Below are 24065 nucleotides of genomic sequence, written 5' to 3'. Positions count from 1 at the left end.
TATTGAGAATGGAATGTCAGGGGGTCTAGGTGAAGGAGACTGCTTTGGGACTGGTAGCTTCTTTAGAGATTACGTGGACAGTGACATCAAGGGCTCAGTTGCAGGAGCATCACCCGAGAAAATCAAAGCTTGTTTTTTTGGGTGGTGACTGCAAGAATCTAGTGCTGCAACTCTTTTGGGGGAACTTCAGAATGCAAGTGCATGGGCAAATGTAGAGATGTTCTTAATGTGACGATTCTCAATTGTCCTGCTGAGGCTGCTAATAATCCCTCGGGCATTGGTGTAGGTCTGAGGATGAGGATTTGATCATGGCCAATTTCGTTAGAGAGAGTTCTGAATTTAGCCTCCCTGCAACATCTTAGGTTGTTATGCTAATGTCACTTCTCACCGATATTGTGCATATGTAACTATTTTGGTTGGCAATGTGGCGAACAGTTCTCCGTTGTACATTATCACAAGGCAATTTTACAGTTGTACATTCATGGAAGACAAAAATTTTGCATTACCAAAATTCTAAAATCAAAGCTTGTTTTTATACACGCCCCTGTATGAACTGAAAAAAGCAAACATCATTACTGTCTTGGGCCAACAGTTTGTAGTCAAAATCCTCAATGCTTTGCATGTTTGAATATTGGCACGTGGTCAGATGAGTTGGTGCAACGCTTCATGAAGTAATCTAGGGTTCTCTGCTTTGCCGGGCTATTGTTTTGCTGATTAACGGATACTTCCAAGGAATTCTCATGGCCATCGAGCATCTGGAGAATAATAAATTTCAGATTTAGTTCACATAATAAATAGGTCCCAACCATGCATGGCCATCATGCGCGAAAGGCTTGTGAAGAAAAAGGTTCTTCGCTGTTGTGTACTTGGATATACTACAGAATATGGGGAAAGAGAAGATGACCTGTCCGAGATTTTCCAACTTGCTCTGCACAACATCCCTACACAAGTATGAAATTAGGGAAGTCTCAGCTGTGAAACACACAACAATTTCAAGCCCCCTCCCCAAAAAAAAAAAGATTGCACTGATAATAGCAAATAAATGCATGTTACCATATTATGTCATCGACTGTGTCATTTGCCAGCAGATAGTATATGTTGACTGATGATACCTAAGCATAAAAACGAAGCCAGTCAAACACACAAGAAATTCCAGTCAAAAATTGGTTATACAAACATGAACATTTTTCTGAGAAATCTTATAGTAAACCATGATAGCAGCATGCAGCATCTATGCCCTGTAGTGATTTTGTGGCTTTTATGGAGAGACAGTTATACGAGGGCTTCTGAAAAATTAAAAACCCATGTGCTAATTTAAAAGCACAATTATATACCTATTTTGTTTTTCTTTTTGCTTTCCTCTTTTTTTTCCCCCTTTTTCTTATTTTGAGAATCCATTCCAGCTTCTAAAGATATTTCATTGAACTTGTAGCGCAGTTTTAGGACCTGATCTTCGATGACTATCTATCATGCTGGTTGAATTATAGAAGAAAGAAGAAACTCATATCTATTCTATGTATAACCATGCATAAATCATCCATTAGATGAGCACATTACTTTTATTACATTGAGGCTAAAAGAATCTTAATATATTGTTCCAAAGGGACATCCATCAGAGAATAATTCCTCCTAGATATTTCTTTAGCTCCATTAAGGTAAAAATTGAAAAGCAAAGCCAACAAAACATGTCAAAGCAACCATGCTAAGGGAATGCAAAATCAACAAATAGGCTTCCGAGAAAAGGCCCCAATACATGCAAAAATAAAGTGTGCAGAATGGTGTCAAGAGAAAGACACGGACAGAATGACTTGTATAAAATAAAACAACGCGCAGGATTCTCAGTGGCTGGTGAAAATTATCAGTACAGATGAAAAAGCGAATATTTCAACCACAAAAATGATATAAATGACAGTGATTACCTGACCAATCCTATGTGCTCGATCTTCTGCCTGAATCAGGTCACCTGGTGTCCAAGACAATTCTGCAAAGATTACCGTGCTTGCTGCTGTTAAGGTTAATCCAAATCCACCAGCTTTAATAGACAGCTGTACCAATAAAACATTACGACATGACAATGCAAAATCACATGAGAAAATAACTGTGGTCAAGGATGAAGAAAATACAGAAAAAGTGCAATACCACAGCAGCCTTTATACTGCTTTTCTCCTGAAAGTCTGTAACTAAAGCTTGCCTTGATGCAGCTGGGGTACCACCATCAATACGAATACACCCAACTTTTTTCTTCTGCAAACATGATAGTGAATCCTAGATTGTAGAGATCTTAACAAATCTTACATAAACTCAAAGGCCTTACAAGCAGGTATTGATGTATTGAGCAGATCATTGGTTGGTGATGTGCAAAAATTAGGAACTTGCAGCCAGCCTGTGCATTTAGAACTTAACAATGTAAGTGAACAGCATTAAAATGGAAGGTTAGTTCAAACAAAGAAAACAGCAATCACTATTGGTAAGAGTTCAACCATGTAGATAACATCCACCGCAACTAAATGCAATCTAGAAGACAGCGCATCTTGGAAACCTTTGTTTTTATTACACCTCATTTACATTCAACACCGCCTCTCAAACCCCAACCACCTCAATCACCCTCCCCCTCACAGACAGAAAAAACCCAAGCCAAAGTAGCCTGGAAACATCAACATCCATTTCCTCCCCAATCATACAATTACAAACTTCCATCATGGTGCAATTTTTATCAACTTGTTTGACATGCATACTAATAGCTCCATCCTCTAACCACAAAATCATATACAGATTACATATAAGGGAAAAAATCGATTTACTGATGGCTGTCTTTAACTAGTGGCAAATAATTGACATAAGAAAATGTCCAGATACCTCTATCATAGTTCCCAAATAATCCAGAACAGCTGGAATCTTGGCTTCAGCTGAATCAGTATATATCTGAATTTTAAAGTGGTATTATTAGCAAAATGTCATACTGAAGTCAAGTAGAACACATCAAACTGTTAAAAAGAGCAGAAAGCACAAAATCATGGCTCGAATGGATGAATTACAGAGGTCGGAGAAAGTATTAAGTTACTAGGAAACACAAGTTTACAATAAAGTTTTTATGAACGGTTAATGATCACTTAGGTCCTGTTCCCAACGGTTTATTCATGAGCAGCTTTTTTGAAATTTTAAAAATACTCCTTCTATCCCAATTTTAGTTCATTTGGGAGTTTTTCTATTTTTTATTTTTTATGCACAGTAAAAAGAATGGGGCGAAATGAGTCTTGCTTTCCTACTATCTCATGTTCACTGGCGGACTTAATATTAACAATTGCACATCATTATGAATTTTGGGCCAATTTCTCATCCAATAGGTGATGAAATGTTCCTGCAAGAGAAGTTGATGATTTGTGAAACAAACATGAGAAGTACATGTCATAGGCAGCGGTGGACTGTTTGAGTCTTCTAAAGATTTTAATGGCAGAAATATTGTGAGCCCACCAACCTCAAATTTCAAAGTGAAATGGTAGATAGCAATTAGAAATTACTGAAAAAACGGTTGCGCATGACAGCAAATCTCTACAAGTAAACTCAAACATACAATTTTTTCTTTAGAGGAAGGAACTACCCTTGTTGTAACCCTAAGGACACCATTTGTAAACTATAGCTAAAGCTCATTGTAATTCTAAAACGACTAGTGCTATTGGAATAAGCCTTTTATCACAGGCACACCGAGATTTTAAACCTGTAAAAAGAAAATCATGATATTTTGTCACACATCTATCTTTTAATCAATTTGATCTCCCTATCAGAAGTAAATAGAAAGATGACATTGCTTAATAAATAAGTATCATCCTACTAGAAAAGGTTATTTTAGAAATAACCCTCCCAAGAATCTAGACCTTTTTCACATCAAATTAATTTTCAGTAATACTTTCTCAGTGAAGAGAAATTCATTTCCAACATCTCTATTGAATAGCGTAACATAAAGTTGTATGTCAGTATTCAACTTACGATCCATAGAAGGTAATATTAATAATGTCCTAGTAGACAAATAAAAGGGGTAATGAGTATAAGATATGCAGCACTGGTAAGCAATAGTAGATATGATTTGAATGCAGAAAACACAGTGGTTTTACTTTTTTAAGATGAGGCCAAGTCTATTAACAATCTATTCAGTGAGATAAAAAAAAAGTGGTCTAGTCAGTGAAAGCGTCACATTAGGTTTCTTCCAAAATGCCAGCTGTATACCGTTATCAAAATCTTGCTATGCCATAAAGTTTTTGCCTAGCGGAGTGTATAATTGTCATTTTGAAAGAAATTTGCTACGCCATAAAGTTTTTGTGATGATATCATTTACCCTAAAGTGTTCACCAGATTCACCCTAAAACGTGTGACAAAAAAAGCCATATACAGTTAGTTTAGCCCTTATAATAACCCCACAGTTTAAGAGGGCAAAATGCTATTGACTGTAATTAAAGCAAAAAAACTCGGAAACAAATGTTGAGCAGTTTTAATTAGGTCTTTGCTGATAGCAGTGTTTCCAAATCAAATCCACTGCGAGGAATAAGTACAGTGTAGTATAAATTCACATCTCGTAGTGAAACTTGAAAAATGACAGCTATGCTTTTTTTTCTTTCTGTTTTCAGTAGAAATGTATAACTTTCAATGACATTTTTGGCCCGTGACAATTTGGATTAAATGTACCCTTTTCCTTTGCTTTCTAGCTTATCTGCCTTTCAGTCAGGACCCAAATTTGCCCCACAGGCATTAAAGAATAAATGAAATTCTTAATTGAACTTTAGCTCCGAAAATCTCAGAAAAAGAAAGTAGAAGTAGAAGTTCAGGAGGAAGCAAAGATAAAAGAGAAGTAAGAAGCCATAGAAATTCCAAATAGATTTCCCAAGAATTAACCACCTAAGGTAGATTTACAAGCAAGCACTGCTCGCACCATAAACTAACTAAGCATCATTTCATTCCACCACTATCCAAAGCTATTAGCACAATAACCATGCCAGGGCAGAAAACTAACTAAAATAGATTGAACTGGACAGTAAAACAGCAAGCAAGTTCACATGTATATAATTTTCTTAATTCTCCAGTGCTCCAATTCTTATCTATGCATTTTGCATCAGTCAAATCATCATAGACAAAAAAAATTAGCACTTTAAAGTTATTTACCTATTCTTTCTGTTGCTCCAAGCCTCAACTGATTCCAGGTAATAGCATTCATAGCATTTATTAAGTTTTACTTCTAAAAACAGACAGAAAAAGTTCTTAGCTAAGTTGCTAACGTGTGTTTCTAATTATGCACATCAACTTTTTGTCAAAGGTGTTAACAGAGAAGAAAGTTGACAGTAAGATAATCAAGCAGTAGAATATTAATAAAAGAGAAAAAGCACACCACAAAAGCTGAACCTCCAGGACTCCATACCTTATTAATGAGATTCTTCTCAGCATATTTAAGTGACTCAGCTTCCTCTTTGGAGTGACTGGACCTAATTTTGGATTTAATTATCTCCAACTATAGAATAGCATCAAGTTAGAAGTATTCCTTCTTTGACCATTAGGAATTAAGGGCAGCTATCATAATAAACCTTGAAGAGCAAATATGAATAAGCTTGCACAAGAAGCAGTTACTTTTCAGTATATTAGGAATGAACTATTCACATTTTGGGATGAGGAAGCAAGTGGAGCATAACTTTGAGGCTAGGCCTGCAATTTGTAAATGACAGAAGAAACAGAAAGGAGGTCTGATCCATACTGTGCACATTCAGTAGACAAGGAACAGAAAGAACAGTGAACTCAGAAACGTACTGCCCCCCCCAAACTAAAGAAAGGAACAAAAAAGAATGAAAAGTCAAGGAATGTGGGGATCACTTCTGGTAGACAATCAAGGGCCAAGAGCAACATCCCGGGTCCCAAATCACTGAAATGTTGATGTAACAAGAGAAGCCCGAAAGTCAAATTTGAAAAGAAAGGAGTCCAAACGTCAAATTTGCGAAAAAGAGAGGCCTATTTTAATAGAACATTCATACAATCGGAAGCTTGGATCACCTCACAAAATAAGGCATTAACATGTCTCATTTCCTTCTCCCCTAAATCCAAGAACACCTGGAGCCAAAAGAAAAAAGGGAAACACTATTAACAATAGCAGATGAGTACTACATCAGGAAACAAATTAAAAGATGGAAATTCCAAGGAAGCTCAGCGGTGCCATCAGTTGAAACTAAATTAATGCTTATAATATCCTGGAGAGGAAAGTGAAACCAAATACCCTACAACATCCATCACAACATACTTATTCTTGCATTGAAATGTATGACACAAGCTCTTTAAAAGGGTCAATAGAAATTTCTAACTCAAGAAAAGACCAAACAGAACAACTTATACCTGTTGTCGGCGCTTTACAGGTAGCTCCGAAAGGACATCCTTTTTAAGTCTGCGAATCATCACTGTTGCTTTCATCAAATTGTGCAGCTCTTCATGATTGCTTGCTCCCTGATAGACTCCAAATGTGCCCTAGAATATCATGAGTACAATTATCGATTTGAGTAATGAAAGCCGTGGACAATATAAATTTAACAAACACCAGTCACATATCTAACTTACACCCTTGCAGTACCGATTGCCATATTCATGGACATTCTTATATACACCAGGATACAAGGCTTCCAGCTGTCAAATACAGTTTTAGGAACTCCAAAAAAATAAAATAAAAAAAGAGACAGCAAAGCAAAAAAAAAAAAGAAAAGAAAAAAGATTTCAACTGCAAAGAGAAACAAAAGTTACCTTTTATGAGAGTTACCTGTTTAAATAATTCAATCGGTCGTGACAAAGCAGGCGTTCCACTGAGCAGCATCACATATTGAGCTTTCTACAAATAATCAATATCTGTGTGAGCGAGATAGAAAGATAGAAACAGAGATGTTTTCTACAGCATTAGTTAGTACGAAAATTCCTATTGAAAAAAACTTTTAATGTGAACGACATCTTTCAATTATTGTCTATTCTTTTCCATCTTTTCCTAAGATGCAGGGTCCTATGACATAGCCACAACTGCCATTTCATCTAACCTGCCTAATCCTTCTTTGGGGCCCGCCGGGAGGGGAGAGAGAGTGAGAGAGAGAGAGAGAGAGAGAGAGAGACCTGCAATATGGGAACTGTAGCATTTGTCCTTTTTGCTTGGCCATTTTTTAAGAAATGTGATTCATCTGCAATAACTACCTGTACAAACAAATCATTTATTGATTAAAAGAAAAGAAATACTAGCCATTTTTATGTAAAGAAAAGGAACATTATTTGTTACACAGTCTGCAAAAAAATGTATAAGCAGAGATTAATATGAGCTTAAGATTGCTGATACTTTAGAATATATGTTGTTAAAACAACATAAGAATAAAAAAGGGGGGTTCAAACCAACTAATGGAATTTAAGCTAAACCCAGCAATGTTGTTGTTTGCAGATGATAATTCTTAGTTTCGATAATATTTACATAGAAGACACGCAACTAAGAGGATGAAAATACTTACTCACCAAGTTAAATAAACATTCTGACCAATTAGCACCTTACTGCCAGGGAATATTGCTTTTTGCACCATCTTAGTTTCAACCAAAGAGTAACCATTGGTTTTGTCACTCTTCCCCCCCCCCCCCCCTATATTGGTAGTCAAATTTAGAAAGACAATATTTTGACATAAACAAAGAATCAATGACAAGCTCCATTCCATTACAGACATCCTACACTAATTCTTCATATGCTCTCTCTCTTCCCTTATCAGATTTTATCTATAAATGCACTTGTTGGCACAAATAGACCAACAATCTAAGATATCACAATGAATTCAATGCAGTGCGTTTTTCACAGATTTAGGTGGTAAAGCAAGTATTAGGGTCAGATGATGATCTGACTACTGAATCATTCATTCAAGATATTCAGGCGAGAAAAGGGCGTTGATCATTTCCTTGTCAGAGTTTGATTCAAAGATTCAAGTATTTCCACAAAGCAGAAAGAGTCAAGCATCTTAAAGATTCTTCAGGTTGTAAACTGTATTCAAGGCTGGCGTTGATCAATGCAACTTTACTATAATCATCAAATGTACTGCAATATGATCCTTCACTGTAAAATTGTGACTCCAACTGGTTAGGCAATTCATCTAAGGCCACAAGCCAGAGGGCCTTCTTTTTTTCTGTCCTCACTCTTCAGCTGCTTGAAGCTGTCAGATTTTTTGGTCAGTAATTTGGAACATTGAGATTGATGAAAACAGAATTATGGTCAAGAGGCCATGGAAACCATTATCATACTAATACTATGGAGTTCAACTTTGATACAGCAAAGGTGGTGGATGAAACGGCACCACATGCAGTGGTTTGAGGCTCTTGGTAGGCAGAACTACTGCCAGGGTTTCTAGAAGGACAAAGGAGGAGAATAAGAAAAAGAAGAAACGAAGAGAAAAAGAAAAAAGTTACAGAATAAATTAAAGGTGAAGTGGATATTTATTTTGAAACCGTTCCTTTCTTGTTTTGACTATCAAATTTAACAAGAAGTCTCATGTTTAATTGTTGATGTACATGCTTTGTTCTAAGGTACTAATGCAGTCATGATTCGAACCCATTTAATCTAATGAGGCGGCAACGCGTACATGTTTAACCAAGAAGGTACTAACAGGAGAGCTTTACCCTTAGGCAAGCAAAATATCATTTACATAAAAAAAATTCCTGCACAAACCCATCAGGTCTAACAAAAGTACTGCAATTGGAAACAAAGAAGAATTATGAAATGCTAAAGGAGGAAGCTTGAATCTCAAGAAAAAGCTATCATGTGGAAAGATTCCTCTTTTATCAAAATAGAGCTTCAAATAATCAAGTATACTAACCTTAAATTCTGAAGCCATCAGGACATCCTGAAACTTAGGGACAATGTCATAGGATATGATGTTAAAAACACCATCAAGTTGGATGGTCCTCTTGGTGTTTGACGCCAGTATATTAAATCCACCCCTGTTTGACCCACCACATTGAGATAAAACCACCTATTGATGAACATCTACATCAGTAATAGATTTGTCATGAATATCAACATCAGTGAGACAGCTCAAGAAATTTTGAAATTGAAATGTTCATCAACCAAACTTATCCAGTAGCAAATGGAATTAGAAAACTTCGAAGAAATCTTTGAACAGAATGGTCTTCTTGTAACTGATCTGTACAGACTACGTTTCTTGAAATAAAAAAAGACTAACAAGATAAAGCATCAAATTATCAGGATATATAGGAAAAACTGCCTAGGACTATGTTTTTGCCGCAGCTTCCATAACCTATTCAACTGTTCAGACTTCAAAGTACAGTTTTGGTGGAAATCTAGAGTATTTAGATGCAGGCAACCGGGTATCCAAAGTTATGTTTCAGCTATCACATATTTTCTTTTGACCTTTATGTTGATACAATTGTCTAATTTCAGAATTTCTACAACAACATGTGGTGCTGCATATGTACTGAATTGTTTTATTATTTAGAAAGCAACAAAGAGAAAAATAGGAATCACACCGGCACAGTTATCATATGCACCTTTATTATGAACCTGAATTTTGAGGCAATAAGATCATTAATCTTGATGTTACTTACAATTGGATTAATATTTACTCGAAAAAAAAAAGACCAGCACAAGCACATTTTTTGGCTTGTATACGGATAAAAGAGCATACTTAACTTACAAGTATATCTGACGAAGGTACATTCAGCCAATCTTGAATCATCTACAGTGGAACATCAGAAAGGTGAATACTGAACACGATAGGTAACATAAATTCAGCAAATGAATAAACTTACAGAAGCCCAATGAAGCCTCAGCGATGATGGAGTGAGAACTAGAACTGGCCATGCTTCACGAATACATGAGACAACAGCAATAGCCTAAATAAATAGAAGAAGAAATGGCCATGCTTCAGCCAAAGTGTTAGAGCATATACAACTGGCGAATAGGTGGTGAAACCATGAGAGAATTTGCCAGTAGTGAGATTAACGGGCCATCATAAGCGCCTAAATAAATAAAAGAGCCAACATCTGAAAAACTGTGTCCAATATGCACATCTTAAAAGATAATGTCTTGTATTAAGAGCTCAAGTATGATAATCCAGCAACAAGATTGGAGGTTTTTGGTTAAGTACATCACTCTTTACCTGGAGAGTCTTCCCAAGCCCCATCTCATCAGCTAGGAGGGCACGCCCTCCATGTTGGAGCACAAATCTGCAGAAAAATGTAAGACTAGTATTTGGAAATGAAAGAAGAGTGCAGCTAGTGATGAAATGCAATCCAATTATTCACCGTGTAATAATAGAAACATTGGGTTTGTTTGGATAGGAGTTTATTTGAGATAATTACTGTAGCATTTTTGTGATGTGATGTATGTGAGATAAAAAGGTGATTGGAATTTGTGAAGTAGATTTTTTTATCTAAAATTATCTCAATCCAAACAAACCCATTGACAACCATGTTCGATATACCTAACACCATCGCGCTGGAAAGGCAGAAGCCTCGATTCGATACTTGCAGGAATGAGGTGATAGCGAGCTGGTGAAACAAAGAGAAAGGCATTTGTCTCAGCCAATTTACAGGACAATATTGAGAAAAATGGACCAACAGTCAAGACTGGAATAGTTGGAAGAAAGATAATGTAATCAAAGTTCCAGAAGAAGACAAAATCGATTATTATCTTTAAGAAGAATCACAGGAGCTATTTTGTCTTGGTCATTAAGAAACACAAAGGAAAGGAGTCAAGGTCTTTTATCCCAAACTTACTGTGGAAGCAGACAGCTGAAGTGCAGAATCAAATTTACCTTGAAGATCTGGAACTGCAGATGCAGCAGCAATAGCTCGCCGTACTAAAGGATCTAAATTCTCGACCTACGTGCCAGCAAACAACATCAACACAATAAAGATAAGAATAATGATGTTAGAATCCCCAGAATGAACTAGTATCTAGCTTGATCTCTTTCTTTATCCTAAGCAGGGCTGCTTGACTAGTTTCATGGTCATAGAATTACTAATTCCCATGTTAATCTGTTCAGTTGTGAGCAATGAAATTGCCAAAAAATCAGAAACATGTGATACTACAACTGCTCGAAAAAGTCTCCAACAAATGATTTAGAGGTCGTTACCTCCAGTTTGGCGTCAGATATATCACTAAGAACTTTTTCCACTGTAATCAATGAAGACATGGGAAATATCCACAATCTGCACAATCAATTGGAATCATAAAGCTGCAGCAGTTAAGAAAGACATGGTACAGAAAACAAAAATAAAATGAAAAAAAGCAGAAAAGGAAAAGGAAACAAACACAATCCCTTATTTGCACATTTAATTTCCGTAAGTCGGGAGTAGAAAGATCTTAATTATTTCTTCTTGCAATTCATGCATACATAAGTAAATGCGTAAGAGGGAAGCAGGACAACACACCTTTCTTTCACATTCCAACTGGCCTTTTGGATCTTACGGAATGCTGCCACAATTAACTGGCACAACATGAAGACTAATGCATAAGGACAAAGAAAAACAGTAGAAGTCAGTTAAAATTTCCAAATAATTAGATTTGACTACCGGGTCATATGGGAATTTTGCAGCAACATTTCCACTAGCATGTAGGAATAACCTGACCGAGAGTTTAGGAGGCTGTTGCTTTGAGTAGTCATCTTCGTGATTTGTTTTCAAGGAGAAACCACAATGAGCAAGAAAGTTTAGTGGTTATGCAGACTGAAGAAGTAGAACTTACCTACCTGCTTGATGGAAAATGCCAAGAAAGTTACCAGTTACGTCACAAGCACTGGACGAAGGAGATATCATAGATGCAGGAGGTGAAGGATCAATCCGCTATGCACAGCAGAAAATAAGTTACAGATTAATAATACTCCTTGAGGACGCATTAGGATCTCATAATTAAGCAAAAAAGGAATACGAAAGGTAATGTAAAGGAGAAAATAATTTCCATCAAATTTTTGCCCAAACCAAATGCAAGATTAACTAAAATATTCTCAATGGTAACATCAAGAGGATAACATGTTCTATATTTCTTTCTTTTAGAGGGCATCCACACAAAATCTGCACTTGGCTCTAGCGGTTGAAATTACATTAAGAGTTGATACAGAATTCTGGACTCTCGAACAGTTTGGTGATGGGATCCACATGTCTATGGCTTTCTGGGGAGAGTGATGATTGCAAAACCACTTTGGTCGGGAGATTCATGCAAATAGAAAAGAGAAAAAATGGAAGAATTTATGATCTCAAGAAAAAAAAAACCACAAACCTCAAAATTTCATAATCTCCCAACAAAAGAAATTTAAAGACAGAAACAGCTAATCAAGTAAGCCCTGTAAAAGCCTAATTTTACCCCCATCAAATATTTGTATATCTGTCAAATGTGCATAACGAGTATATCTTTTGTACCATCATTTTCAATCTCAGACAACAGAGAGAAATGACCATTTTCCTTCCTAATTCTTACTAGTGCGAAAGAAAAAGTTTTAATCTTTTGTCTGCTCTTCTCTTCATTTTTCTCCCAATTTAGAGTAATCTCTTCTTTGTATTAAATTCCACGAAGGATAGAGTAGATATAACCTTGGACCAAATGCGAAGAAGCTTTTAACATTCCAAGACGTACAAACAGCCAACAGACTTTGCATAGCAAAACCAGGAGCCTAAAGTACTTGAAACAAAAATGTGAATGCTGAATACCCACAAATGGCAATAAGGAAAAATAATCCGAGCAGACAATGCTCTGGGAGAAAAGTAAACCTAACCATAAGCAATAAAATTATCAGTAGTAGTAAATATTAACCTTCTGGGTGGGACGGGGGTCGATCGGAGACCTCCCCAGTGGAGCAGCTGGTTGAGGCTTGGAATGTAAATTCTGTTGGGGCCCATAACCATGAAAAGAAAACCCGGAGTCCAAAGATGTAGCACCACTAGTCACAGTTGTGGAAGTAGCAGGAGAAGAAGAGGAGGACTTGCGTTCTGCAATTTGCTTGAGAGCGTCTCTTTCTAGAGAATCCAATTCCTCCGCGCTCAAATCCCAGTCGTCCGTATCCATTCGGTTTACGTCCTTGGGATTACAATTCCACAGTTTCAAAAGTAAATTTTGCGCCTTACTCGGGCAGGTGTGTGCCTCCGACACAACTACGAGTCTCGCAGTTTTTCCCCATTTGAAAAAAAACAAGAAAAAAAAAAGATTTCGTTCACTTCTCTGACACTGGTATCGAGCAGGCAGGGTTAGTTGGGAAGTTCGTGAACTAGAAGAGAAGGACTTGTGCCTAATTCGGACCTTGGGGTACAAGAGGAGGGAGGGAGACTCTAATTTGTACCTTCTTCACTCTTCTCTAGGACTTGGTTTTAAGATTAATTGTAATTTGTGCCCCTTAACTATCATGTATTTGTGATTGTACTCTAAATCATATATATGTTGTAATCATATACATGCCTTATACTATTAAATGCCCTAGGAAGAAATTGGGGTCTATTGCAAACAAGAGATTGTGTGAATTTACCTTTATACCCTAATTATAATTGAGAAACCTAATAAACCAATGTTACAAAAGCAAAAAATGTTCCTTGTGAACAAATTGAGGAACTAATTAAACTAATTATTTACTAATTAAACTAATTGAGTAACTAATTAAACTACCTGTGAATTTTAGCATCTTCAGAGTTCTAGCATTTTTAACCATTATATGCATAGGTAAGTAACGACACCAATTGAGGAAGAAGATGGCGCCATGAATTGGTGCCAATTCTGATTGACAGCTCTTGAGATGACAATGTTGTAGTTTACTATCTCCATAGATAGCGGTGGAAAAAAAATGAACCATAGAATGAAGGATACATTAGGGAAGAAGTTGTCGGTTTTGCTTAGTTGATGAGAGTTAAAGCATCCATAAGAGAAGAAGCACAATATGCGATAGAACGCAAGTACAATCTGAGCATCTTGTTCATAAAATTTGCAAGAATCACTGTTGTACAGGTAAATAATCCTTGATGTTGTTACTTTAAGACACAAAAATTTTCATAATACTTTTTTAAGACAAAAGGTCCCAAAGGGGAGGTTGACTAGCGTTGGCGGTTGTTTGGTTGCAAATTATGAACGAATAATTACTAAATAAATTGGAGAAATTGATAAAATGCCAAATATGACTTTAGTGAATGGATGATGTACCATCATTTGAATATACTATTGATGATTAATGGCATATGAATGGATGATGTATCATCACTTTAAGACTTTAAGAATGGATGTTGTATTGGTCATTGTTTGTAGGAGAGATTTATATGTCAAAATTTTTCCTTTATAAGCTATTGTAAGAACCTACATATATAGCTATTTAACTAGCTGTTACTTTCAACTAATGTTTCGAGTGTTGTTGGTGAACTAAAATGATTTGCACTTGCACCCACTGAAGTTTTTTGATTCTTAATAGTTTTGTGGTGTTTTGTCTTTCCTTTGCTAATACTATTTGGCAAGTAGCACGAAGGGCAAATATGGTATAAATTTCTCATCTCATTCCTTAAAACAAGTTTTTAATGGCACTTTTTCTAACCTGGACTGAATATACAACAGAATCCTTAAGTTTAAGGGTGATCAGTGCTATTTCTTAAATCATTAGGAAGGTGAGTGTTAGTGTTAGAAACATCAAGGGAGGTTTCCACAAATTTTCCTAGAACCAATTGTAACTTTTTAACTTTAATGGCTAATGACAAGAGCGTTTTAGTAAATTAAACTAGTAGATGATGGTTATCATCTACATGTCCTTGACATTTGGATAGCTCAAAAAGGATTAGATTTTTCTTATCCTTTATTCGTTTCCTCCTTTTTCAAAATTCGGAATGTCATCCTACTTCCCTTATTAATTCCTTATTTTCTCATAAAATAAGTTCTTTCAAAAAAGATGTTAATTTTGCACTTTATTTAGTCGTGATGTCTAATTTTAGATGCTAAATATTTTTCCCTTTTCAATGCTTGTTTTCATGTATTCTTTTACAATACTCTATGATCATTTACATGTTTAATGACTTTTTATTTTTTACTGCCCACATCTGTGCAGCAGAGGTTTTATTTATTTTTTTTCACCTTTTTTTATTGATACGTCTCAATTATTGGGTTGCAATTTTATATATTTTCTTTTTTAGTTAACCACAAGAAAAACTATACAATTAAAACAAAAAAGAAAATATTGTGAAAACTTTTTACTTTTGTCTTGATTTTGACCGAAGGAATTGAATCAATGGTTTGTTTGGATAGTGAACAAATTCTAAATAATATTTTGCTTGCATCATAAACACATTTTTCAACCCACCTTTTTATCTCACATACATCACATCACAAAAAGTACTACATTAATTATTCCAAATAAAATTTCAAATAATACCCTATCCTTATGTTATTTTAGTAAGTCGACTTACCTCACAAAAAAGGCTGTGCACCCAAATATTTGGGCATTGATGTTCAAGCACTGTGTATGAAATCCATTCTTGGCAAGTATTGGCTGGTTCGGTCATATTGATTGGCATCCAAGGAGCTAAAATGGTTCAACCGAAAGATGAGCGGGAATTCGCAACTGACTTAAAGACTTTTTGGGGGAAAATGCAATTAGTCCACAAGACGAGGGACGGCAAAATACTCGGTTCTGACCGGACTCGTGCCTTTTATTTCCTTCCGCTGTGAAACTCGCAAAATTAGTTACTGCAAGCGGAAGCGGGAAGCGGGAAGCTGCTACCGGCATTAAAAACAGTAGGTGAGAACATGCCTAACGCAGTACTATGTATTACTAGTTAGTTATCAATTATCAACGCCTCTTTACTCCTTCCTGAATAGCGGAAAAGGACGCACATCATCATCGTTGTCCTGTCATCTGGGTACTTTCAACTTTGAATTGACCATGCTAAGCAGAGCAGAAAAGACACGCCCCGGAAATTTCATCTTTACAAGCTACAATTTCAGTGGCCCAGACCTTTTTCTTGCATACGCATGTCATGTACCCACGTCTCTCCTGCGAAATTGTCTAGTAATTTCCTTGACTGGACCCATTCGATGAAGTTCAATTTAATGTCGCACCCTCGAATCTAGTGGCGCCACCAATTTATATGTATCCGTCGTTGACGACTATGCCATCTTATAACCCCCGAGCCTCCTACAGAGTTGAATTCGTGCCTCTCAGATGCCTTCTTCCTGTATCCTTTGTTGAGCTCGACATCTTCCCACTGTACTTGAGGTAAAGCTCATCAATCTCTTTGATGGATTCTAAAAGTTCCTGTATTCTACCTCTTGTCAATCGTTATATTTGTATGACATAATATCCTTCTACGCCAACAACCCATGTAATTGTTCTTCTCAACACCATATATGTAATCGTATTGGTCTCGTTCGGCGTAATGGTGTTGAATGCGGAGATAATTTTGGGCAAGACTTTAAGAGTGCCTAAATAGCTGACCACAGCCTTGTAAATGGCCTTTCTTTCAAGAAGCACAAGAGCTCATCGAGTGTCTAGAAACTCTTACCTATCTCATATTAGAACCATTATGTGACTGTGGCAGGCAATCAGACCATCATGCTGCTAAACCTACTGGTGCTAGCATTTCTACTTTTTGGAGCCGGCAACCTTGCTTTCAACCTTCCGTCTGATGGGATACTGAGGATCGCTCTCAAGAAGCGGCCTTTGAATCTTAACAACATCCATGCGGCAACAATCTATGCCGGACACTTGGGAAACTTCACTGGCCACGTGGAATCCCTAGAACGAAATGTTGTGTATCTGAAGAACTACTTGGATATGCAGTATTATGGTGAGATTAGTCTCGGTACACCACCACAACATTTTGATGTTGTCTTTGATACTGGCAGTGCTAATCTTTGGGTCCCATCTTCAAAATGCTTCTTTTCTGTAAGTCATGTCAATGTAAAATTTGAAATACTCATTCCACCCCTAAAACAACATCACGAAGCATTATTTGTTTCAGGTTGCATGCTATGTACACTCCAAGTATAGGTCAAGGCAATCCAGCACATATACAGAAATTGGTAAATAAAATGTGCTACTCTGAACCACTCTTTTATGTATGCAAGTACTATGTGCTTTTGTACAAATTTGGCTCTTATGCATGAGGTTTCTGGTGTAGGAAAATCTTGCAAAATCCCTTATGGCTCGGGATCCATCTATGGATTCTTTAGCAGAGATAATGCAGGACTTGGAGGTATCACAATTAAGGAGCAGGTGCAAGATAGCTTGTTTTCCAGATAATGTTTCTGTGGCTTTTTGGTTTGATTGAAATTTTGGATTCTGAAAGCTATAGTTCCTTAGGTGTTCACTGAGGCAACATGGGAAGGACTGTTCACGTTCTTAGTTGCACAATTTGATGGGATACTTGGACTTGGATTTCAGGACATTGCTATTGGACGTGTAACTCCAATTTGGTATACTATGCTTGATATATTCATTAAACTTTTTTTTTTGGGGGTATTGCAATTTGTTGTTGTGATGGCTCCAGCACGATGTGGCTTTAACCAACAAGATGCTGAAGCTAATTATTGTTACGTATGCTTGTCTTTTATTTAACTCAAAAGTAGAAATATGGTATTGAACCAACATTGGCTGAGTATATTATATAGGTTAACATGCTTATTCAGTCATTATCCTCTCATTTTTTGCTTCAGTACAACAACTTCGTTTTCTGTCAGTTCTGTCTGCCATGTGCTTCCTCTTCATCTGGGGCAAAGGAATCCTTTTTGACATTAGGCCTATCATCAAGGGCAACAAACTAGTGTTTCTTTGATGTCATTTTCCATTATTTACCTGAATGGTTTCTCATATATATTATTTACCTGAATGGTTTCTCCATTTGATGTCATTATTTACCAGAATGGTTTCTCATATATATTTAGCTCAAGGATCCTTAGTAACGGGAACAAATAAAGACCTGGGATGATCCCTAAAATTCTCCGAGAATATATTATTTTTGATCCTCTCTATATACCTTCAATTTGCACATCATCGGGTGTATCTTGCATCAAGTTCTGGTTAGGTAAAATTCAGTGCAATCACGATGAAGTTTTATCAACATGGTTGAGATATAAGTGCCTGGTAGATGGTTAAAGATGAAGAGTAATGTTCTTTTGTGGTCACAATATTTAATTTTCTTGGAAGTTTGAAGCACAATTACATGACTATTGCAGGTCCAATATGATGCTACAAGGCGTTGTTACCCAAAAGTTATTCTCCTTTTCGCTGAATACAGATCCTAAGTCAAAGACAGGAGGTGAGATTATCTTTGGGGGTATTGATTGGACGCACTTCAGGGGTCATCATACTTATGTTCCAATTACTCAACGTGGCTACTGGCAGGTAATCAACACCAAAGGTTAATTTCATACAATTATTTCAACCAGGGTGAAGACCAGTCCTACTGGGTTCACTTCAGTTGTGGAAATTGACCTTAGCTATCTTAAATGCCACAGATTGAGGTTGGGGATGTACTTATTGGAAGTGATTCAACAGGTGATGCCTTTTGGTTCCATATTATGTTGATCATTTTGAAGTTAATTATGGCTTGTTTCTGGTGCACATTCAACACCTAAGCTGTTTTCAAATTTGTTTTTGAAAATTTTATGCCAATATTTTGAGGTTATTGTGTGGAAATGATTTTATGTGAACAAGTACTCTTATTATGTATGTTTTTATATGGATGATGGGCTATTAAACTAATAGCTACTAGATGTGCATAAACATATTATTCTCTTTCTTTATGTCATGATTTCAACTGTGGGCCACCACCTTGTGGCAAGCTGTTAACATGTTTTATAAAAAACTAAACAAGGGCTAGTTATGCTTAGTAGCTTTGGGCAACACAAGATTCGCTCTGGTACTAATTGGACTATTGTGAAAGATATATAGCGTTTTTGGGAAATTTATATGATCAATATACTTCTGAAGTCAAACGAGAAAATCTTATAAAACTGCAACACTGGGAGGTAGATTCTGAGGACTTTGTGGTCAGCACTCAGCAACCATATGAGTAGGCCTCAAAAGGTGTTTGGCTCCTGGGTAAAGCTTTTAGGAGATGGGTAATGATTCTTTTTTCAGCAATGTTGGACAACAAAGGCTTGGAGTACATATAAAGCTTTCAATTCGTTTGTCAGTTCACTTGTTAAAGTTATATTTTAGCGTCTAAGAAACCTTCCTATATTTAAAGCACCAGCCTGGCTTTTGGTGTTAAATTTTGTCACTTTTTGTTTTTCCATTTTTACCCCTATGCGGTAAACTTTGACACATTAACTACGTATTGTTACCTATCTATTTCAGAAATGGAATTCGTAATGTTATCCCTAACGTGTAAACTTAATTTCTGTCAAAAAGAAAATGCATTCATGAATTTGTTTTGTATATATAAAACCTTAACTTGCATAATTTAGTTATAGCTTGAATTTTGTTATATTGACACATAGGGGTCTGCCATTAGCACTGGCATTAATAAGGTGAGACATTGTGCCAATTTATTTATCCTATTATATACTGGATAATTTGAGCAGGAAAGACACCTGACACTATTTAGTTTTTAATTTAATTTTTCCCCTTTTTTTTTTTTTTACTTTTTTAATTTTTTTCTACATATACCGTTTATTAGTTTTGCTTATGAATGAGCTTCAATGTTATTTTTTAACTATGGGCAGTTTAGATACTCACCAAACAAGCGTTATATAAAAGACAATATGAGAATGTGTGTCTGGCAAAACAGATGTAAAGTATGCTAACACCCATGCAGGTTTTTCTGAATTGCAGAACTAATCTACCTTAATGTTTCATTTTGCAACTATTTTAATTGAAATTGTTCGTTTAAAATAAAGTCTTAAAAACCTCTAACTCATAGTTACATTATTTATCCCTAGTATATTTGAAGGTAATTCTAACGTTAAAGACTCTTAGGAAGCTAGCTATGAAAGTAATTGTAATGTCAGAACCTTTTAGGAAGCCAGTAATTGTTACCTGTGCTAGCAGTTGATGAATTGGCATAAGAGTTATGTCCCCTGATATATGCCAGAGATTGTCATTATATTTTTAAAACAGGAGGAAATGTCCATTTGAACTTGACAAAATCCAACCCATAGTTGGGTGTTGAGATTTTGAGAGAAAAGAAGAGAAAAATAATTTAAGATAGCTTGGATCGTTCAGATTTTGGTTAGTGGATAAGCCTTTAGGAGACGACTAATAGCTTGTTTCTTCATCACTGGTGGATAAGAAAGCTTTGAAGTATGCCATTTTGCTATTTGCAGTAGATAGGGTGTGGTTGAAGTTTAAAATTTGAGTTCATTATCAATTCTGAGGATTTTGTTTTTGTCCCTGAATTAACTACAAATGAAAGGAGGACTCTACTAAAAAGCTTAAAATCATATAAGATAAGTTCTGATTGATTCAAGTCGAGATTAAGCACTTGGGCTAGCCTAGTGGCCAATGTGTAATCCCTCAAGGCTCTACCATGCTGGTGGGAGGGAGTTTGTATCCCAGTCACTCTAGTTGCCCTCTTGTGCAGAAAAAGATTAACAATTTATTTTTGCCATGTCCTTTATCTGATTTTGTATTATGACTTGAAAAACTACCTTGCGGATGTCCTTGCAATGTCAAATCATTCTTATAAATTGGCAAAAGGATGCTCTTTGAAGATGCCCCTTCTGACTTCTTTTTCCATTGCGTAAACAGAAACAGAACTTGGTTGGTTACTTTTCACTTGGTTCCTTTAGCTGATGTACTTATGCACATTTTCCCACTCGGCATGTATTTACTTTAGTGTTACTTTTGTGAATACAAATAAATTCTCTGATATATTCCCCAGTCATATTTTGGGTCGAAACTTATTCAAATGATATAAGAATGTGTAATGATGATATTGTGAAGGAAAGTTATGAATCTATTGTCATGTTTTCTCGTGTCTGAAAATGAATGTTTCATAAAGTTTAAATTGTTTTAGGTCTTTGCCGGGATGGTTGTGCTGCCATTGTAGACTCAGGAACCTCCTTTCTTGCTGGTCCAACAGTATGCATTCAATTTATCTTGCTTTTTCACCAATATCATCCGAGTGTTATACTTCTCATTGATGTGTATAAGCTCCATTCCAGACTATTTTGACTCAAATTAACCACGCAATTGGAGCAGAAGGAGTTGTGAGCTTGGAGTGCAAAAGCATTGTGTCCTCTTACGGCGATTTGATATGGGAGAAGTTAATTTCAGGGGTTAGCTTCTCTGCCATCTAGTCTTTGTTCCTCAGTTTTATTCTTCTTAGTCATTTCGAATTTGTTTTTTGGGAACTCATATTAACTTTTTTTTCTCTTTCAGTTTTTCCTTATGCTGACATGACGTATTTTTATGCATTTGTCTTCTTGCTTCTACAGTTCGAGCCCAAGAAGTTATGTAATCATATTGGGCTTTGTCTGTACAAGAGTTCTGAGAACTTTAGGTTAGATTCTCTTCTTTTTGTGCATTAACACCTTAACCGAGCACTTTGGCAATTATACTATAATACTGACTGTAACTGAAAATGTCCATGGCATCAAATTGGTGGACATAAGTTCAAGTGTGGATGACTTAGCAGCCGATGAGAATGCATTGTGCCCATTCTGTGAGATGGCTGTGTTCTGGATGCAAGTAGAGTTGAGAAAAAAGAAAACAAAGGACCATGTGTTGAAATATGTTAATGAGGTGAATGTTTGAGTAGACTGCATTTCGTTTCAGGTCCACAACATTTTGCCAAAACTCATTTGCGGTAATGTCTTCTAATACTTTCTCTTCTTAAGCTTTGTGAGAAGCTCCCAAATCCAACTGGTCGAGCATTTGTTGACTGTGAAAGTGTTGCTACCTTGCCATCTATATCAGTTACAATTGGGAACAGATCCTTCCCCCTTTCACCACTAGAGGTAAATCCCGTTTTCAAATGAGAGAGTTTACCTGTGTTTCTTTTAGCGTTCTGGAGACAAGGTGTAATGGTGAGTTTTACGTTGACTATATCCTCTGGTTTCTTGTACTTGTAGTACACCATTAGAATTGAAGAAAACCTCACTGCAGTCTGTCTTAGTGGTTTTGTGCCTTTGGACGTGCCTCAGCCGCAGGGCCCACTCTGGTATGCAATCTGAACTTCATCAATGACTTTGGGTGCCAAGTTGACATCTGAGAGTACCTTCTTGGTTTTCTCTTTGATGTTCGCAGCACATATGAGCATCTTGAATTCTACTCTCCCTATATTTTTTTTCTTCATATGTCTACATTTGTGGTGTTGGTTAACAAGCACAAAGTCTTTGGTTGCAGGGTTCTTGGAAATCTGTTCCTGGGTGCCTATCATACTGTCTTTGACTTTGGTAATTCGCGAGTCGGGTTTGCAGAAAGTTCTCGTTTCCAAAACTCTTTCTACTAGGAAGCTTTGTCTTTCTGTTTGGTGGACAATCGTTAGTTAAATTTGACATTAAGGCTCTGTTGTCTATGTATAAATTATGTACTCGGCTGTGTTGTCCATGTACAAGTCATGTACTCAGTCAGACTACAATATCATCGACTTGATGTCGATGAGTCACATATCATTTGCAAACTTTTATTAATAAACGACTTGATATTCGTTAAAGATTCACATACCAAGAGGCCTAATGTTATGCTGCTGTCTATGTATTTCTTTACCAGTGGGCATGGTGATTGTCTGTGTGTGTTCCTACCGGGAGGGGGGCAAGCAAAAGGGAGGAGGGTGGAGAACTGGAAAGGGAGGGCAGGGGACCTTAATCTTGAAGCCATGTTCACCAGAAAGTACGGGTCTTCAGACTTCCACGTGTGGGGAGCGTGCTCCATGTGCCAAGGAATGATCTGCAGCAAAATCTTAGAAGATTAGATAGCTATAATTAAGAAGTGGTGTAGGAATGCATTATAAGTCAGAGAGCTCATCTCACGGATCTTGCCTTCCCTTCTATAATTTAGCAACCGACTCTTCTTCACATGCCAGGTCTAACGTCAAACTGTTCTTCCGCTCTGGGTTACAAGTCACCTTCGGCATTGGGGCTGCTGTGGTGTGCTTCATAACCGTTCCACTAAAACATTCAAAGATCAGTTCTAGACAGCAGCACTACGTAGTAAGCATGACTTCGTGGGTTCGAACAATCTCCTCCCCGTTCAGGAAAGCTTGTACTTTCTTCTATCAGCAATCTCCGAGAGATGACAAGTCCAAGCAACGTATAGGTAACCAGTATTATTAGCTAGTCCTCTCCAAATAATTCTATCTACCATTCCATCTCACACTTTCTTTGTTGGGATCTCAATTCTACGAGCACGACATGAATATGCGCTTGCAGCTGCAGGACATGAGAAGCGTGTAATGGATCTTCAGGTGGAAGTCATGGCTTGCGCGTACGAGGATGTTCGGGTGATGTGGTCAATATTAGACAAGTCCAAGTCGGGATCCAACCTGCAGTGTTAGTGTATCTCCTGTTATTTTTAACTCTCAGACACAATTCACTAAGTTGCAGTAAACAGAACAAACTTGACATCGTGTTGGAGGAAATGGCACGTAAATCTGTACAGATGTGGAAACGCAGAAGAACGTAACTGGAGAGATTCAGAACCCAGGGGCAACGAAACGTCCAGTAAGTGGAAGTAGGATGAAAATGATAAAGCAACAATAAGTAGTCAGTGATTGAGGTAGGGAATTTATAAGGCGCCCCCTTCAGGTTTCATGTGATGCTGGTGGCTAATTTAATGTAGTTTCTGTAATATTAGTGACACATTCCGATCAAGATTCCTTTTTCATGACCAATTTACATCAAAACACTTTTGTTAATACAGCAGCAAAAACCAAAGCTACCATGTTTGTGTTTTACATCTAACTTGTTCTCCTTTCAGCTTCATCTTCCTGCATTTTCTTTTCATCAGGAAATAAAATTTAAAGCTGCATTTTCCATCACGAAGTAATCTGTCAGTCTTTGTGGATCACAGATCATGGTCGCGGTAACTTTTTCATTCACAAAGCATATTGAAGATGGCAATTTACTAGCGATGGATGAGTTGATGTACACACGACGGAAGCAAAAGACTGAA

The 24065-nt window shown here is 36.8% G+C and overlaps 2 protein-coding genes and 1 long non-coding RNA gene across 11 annotated transcripts; 2 read left to right on the top strand and 1 right to left on the bottom strand.

The window, feature by feature from the left end:
* Nucleotides 1-425: 425 nt before the first annotated feature.
* On the bottom strand, nt 426-13309 carry LOC113737857 (uncharacterized). Of its 9 annotated transcripts, none has more exons than XM_072084075.1 (25): nt 12800-13309; nt 12093-12188; nt 11742-11835; nt 11566-11657; nt 11425-11480; nt 11127-11202; nt 10806-10872; nt 10473-10539; nt 10149-10215; nt 9799-9882; nt 9684-9725; nt 8847-9002; nt 7120-7197; nt 6779-6847; nt 6583-6648; nt 6364-6492; nt 6028-6084; nt 5405-5494; nt 2857-2922; nt 2315-2383; nt 2140-2244; nt 1920-2045; nt 1054-1112; nt 905-941; nt 426-755 (listed from the first exon to the last, which is right to left on the bottom strand). In XM_072084075.1, exons 1-25 carry the CDS (start codon nt 13049-13051, stop codon nt 609-611), a joined length of 2247 nt encoding a protein of 748 aa, XP_071940176.1. In that variant the 5' UTR covers nt 13052-13309; the 3' UTR covers nt 426-608. The 9 variants fall into 9 exon arrangements, 7 of the variants coding, with proteins under 7 accessions (XP_071940176.1, XP_071940169.1, XP_071940170.1 ...); XM_072084068.1 differs by having other exon boundaries at nt 2140-2241; nt 12800-13184; XM_072084069.1 differs by having other exon boundaries at nt 11772-11835; nt 12800-13184.
* Nucleotides 13310-15764: 2455 nt separating this feature from the next.
* Nucleotides 15765-22614, top strand: LOC140038792 (aspartic proteinase A2-like). Its single transcript, XM_072084067.1, has 14 exons — nt 15765-16223; nt 16546-16892; nt 16969-17029; nt 17128-17222; nt 17310-17422; nt 18182-18350; nt 18464-18503; nt 20968-21032; nt 21116-21229; nt 21389-21453; nt 21566-21695; nt 21791-21910; nt 22025-22113; nt 22299-22614. Exons 2-14 carry the CDS (start codon nt 16560-16562, stop codon nt 22402-22404), a joined length of 1500 nt encoding a protein of 499 aa, XP_071940168.1. The 5' UTR covers nt 15765-16223; nt 16546-16559; the 3' UTR covers nt 22405-22614.
* A 455-nt stretch (nt 22615-23069) lies between these two features.
* LOC140038794 (uncharacterized) lies at nt 23070-23532 on the top strand. The gene is made up of 2 exons (XR_011842331.1): nt 23070-23210; nt 23324-23532. It is a non-coding gene; the product is annotated as an uncharacterized lncRNA (long non-coding RNA).
* Nucleotides 23533-24065: the final 533 nt, after the last annotated feature.

Source organism: Coffea arabica, chromosome 3e, assembly GCF_036785885.1.
Source record: "Coffea arabica cultivar ET-39 chromosome 3e, Coffea Arabica ET-39 HiFi, whole genome shotgun sequence".
Classification (NCBI taxonomy): Eukaryota; Viridiplantae; Streptophyta; class Magnoliopsida; order Gentianales; family Rubiaceae; genus Coffea; species Coffea arabica.
This window is presented reverse-complemented; position numbering and strand designations above follow the sequence as displayed.

What these genes read in the sequence shown, in the direction of transcription:
- LOC140038792 (XM_072084067.1), top strand. Translation starts at nt 16,560, where the DNA reads ATGCTGCTAAACCTACTGGTGCTAGCATTTCTACTTTTTGGAGCCGGC. An exon ending in AAGAGTTCTGAGAACTTTAG is followed by an intron (nt 21,454 to 21,565) that starts GTTAGATTCTCT and finishes GGTGGACATAAG; the next exon opens with TTCAAGTGTGGATGACTTAG. An exon ending in CAGCCGCAGGGCCCACTCTG is followed by an intron (nt 22,114 to 22,298) that starts GTATGCAATCTG and finishes CTTTGGTTGCAG; the next exon opens with GGTTCTTGGAAATCTGTTCC.
- LOC113737857 (XM_072084075.1), bottom strand. Translation starts at nt 13,051, where the DNA reads ATGGATACGGACGACTGGGATTTGAGCGCGGAGGAATTGGATTCTCTA. An exon ending in ATTCTGTATCAACTCTTAAT is followed by an intron (nt 11,836 to 12,092) that starts GTAATTTCAACC and finishes TGCTGTGCATAG; the next exon opens with CGGATTGATCCTTCACCTCC. An exon ending in TATCTGACGCCAAACTGGAG is followed by an intron (nt 10,873 to 11,126) that starts GTAACGACCTCT and finishes GCTGGCACGTAG; the next exon opens with GTCGAGAATTTAGATCCTTT.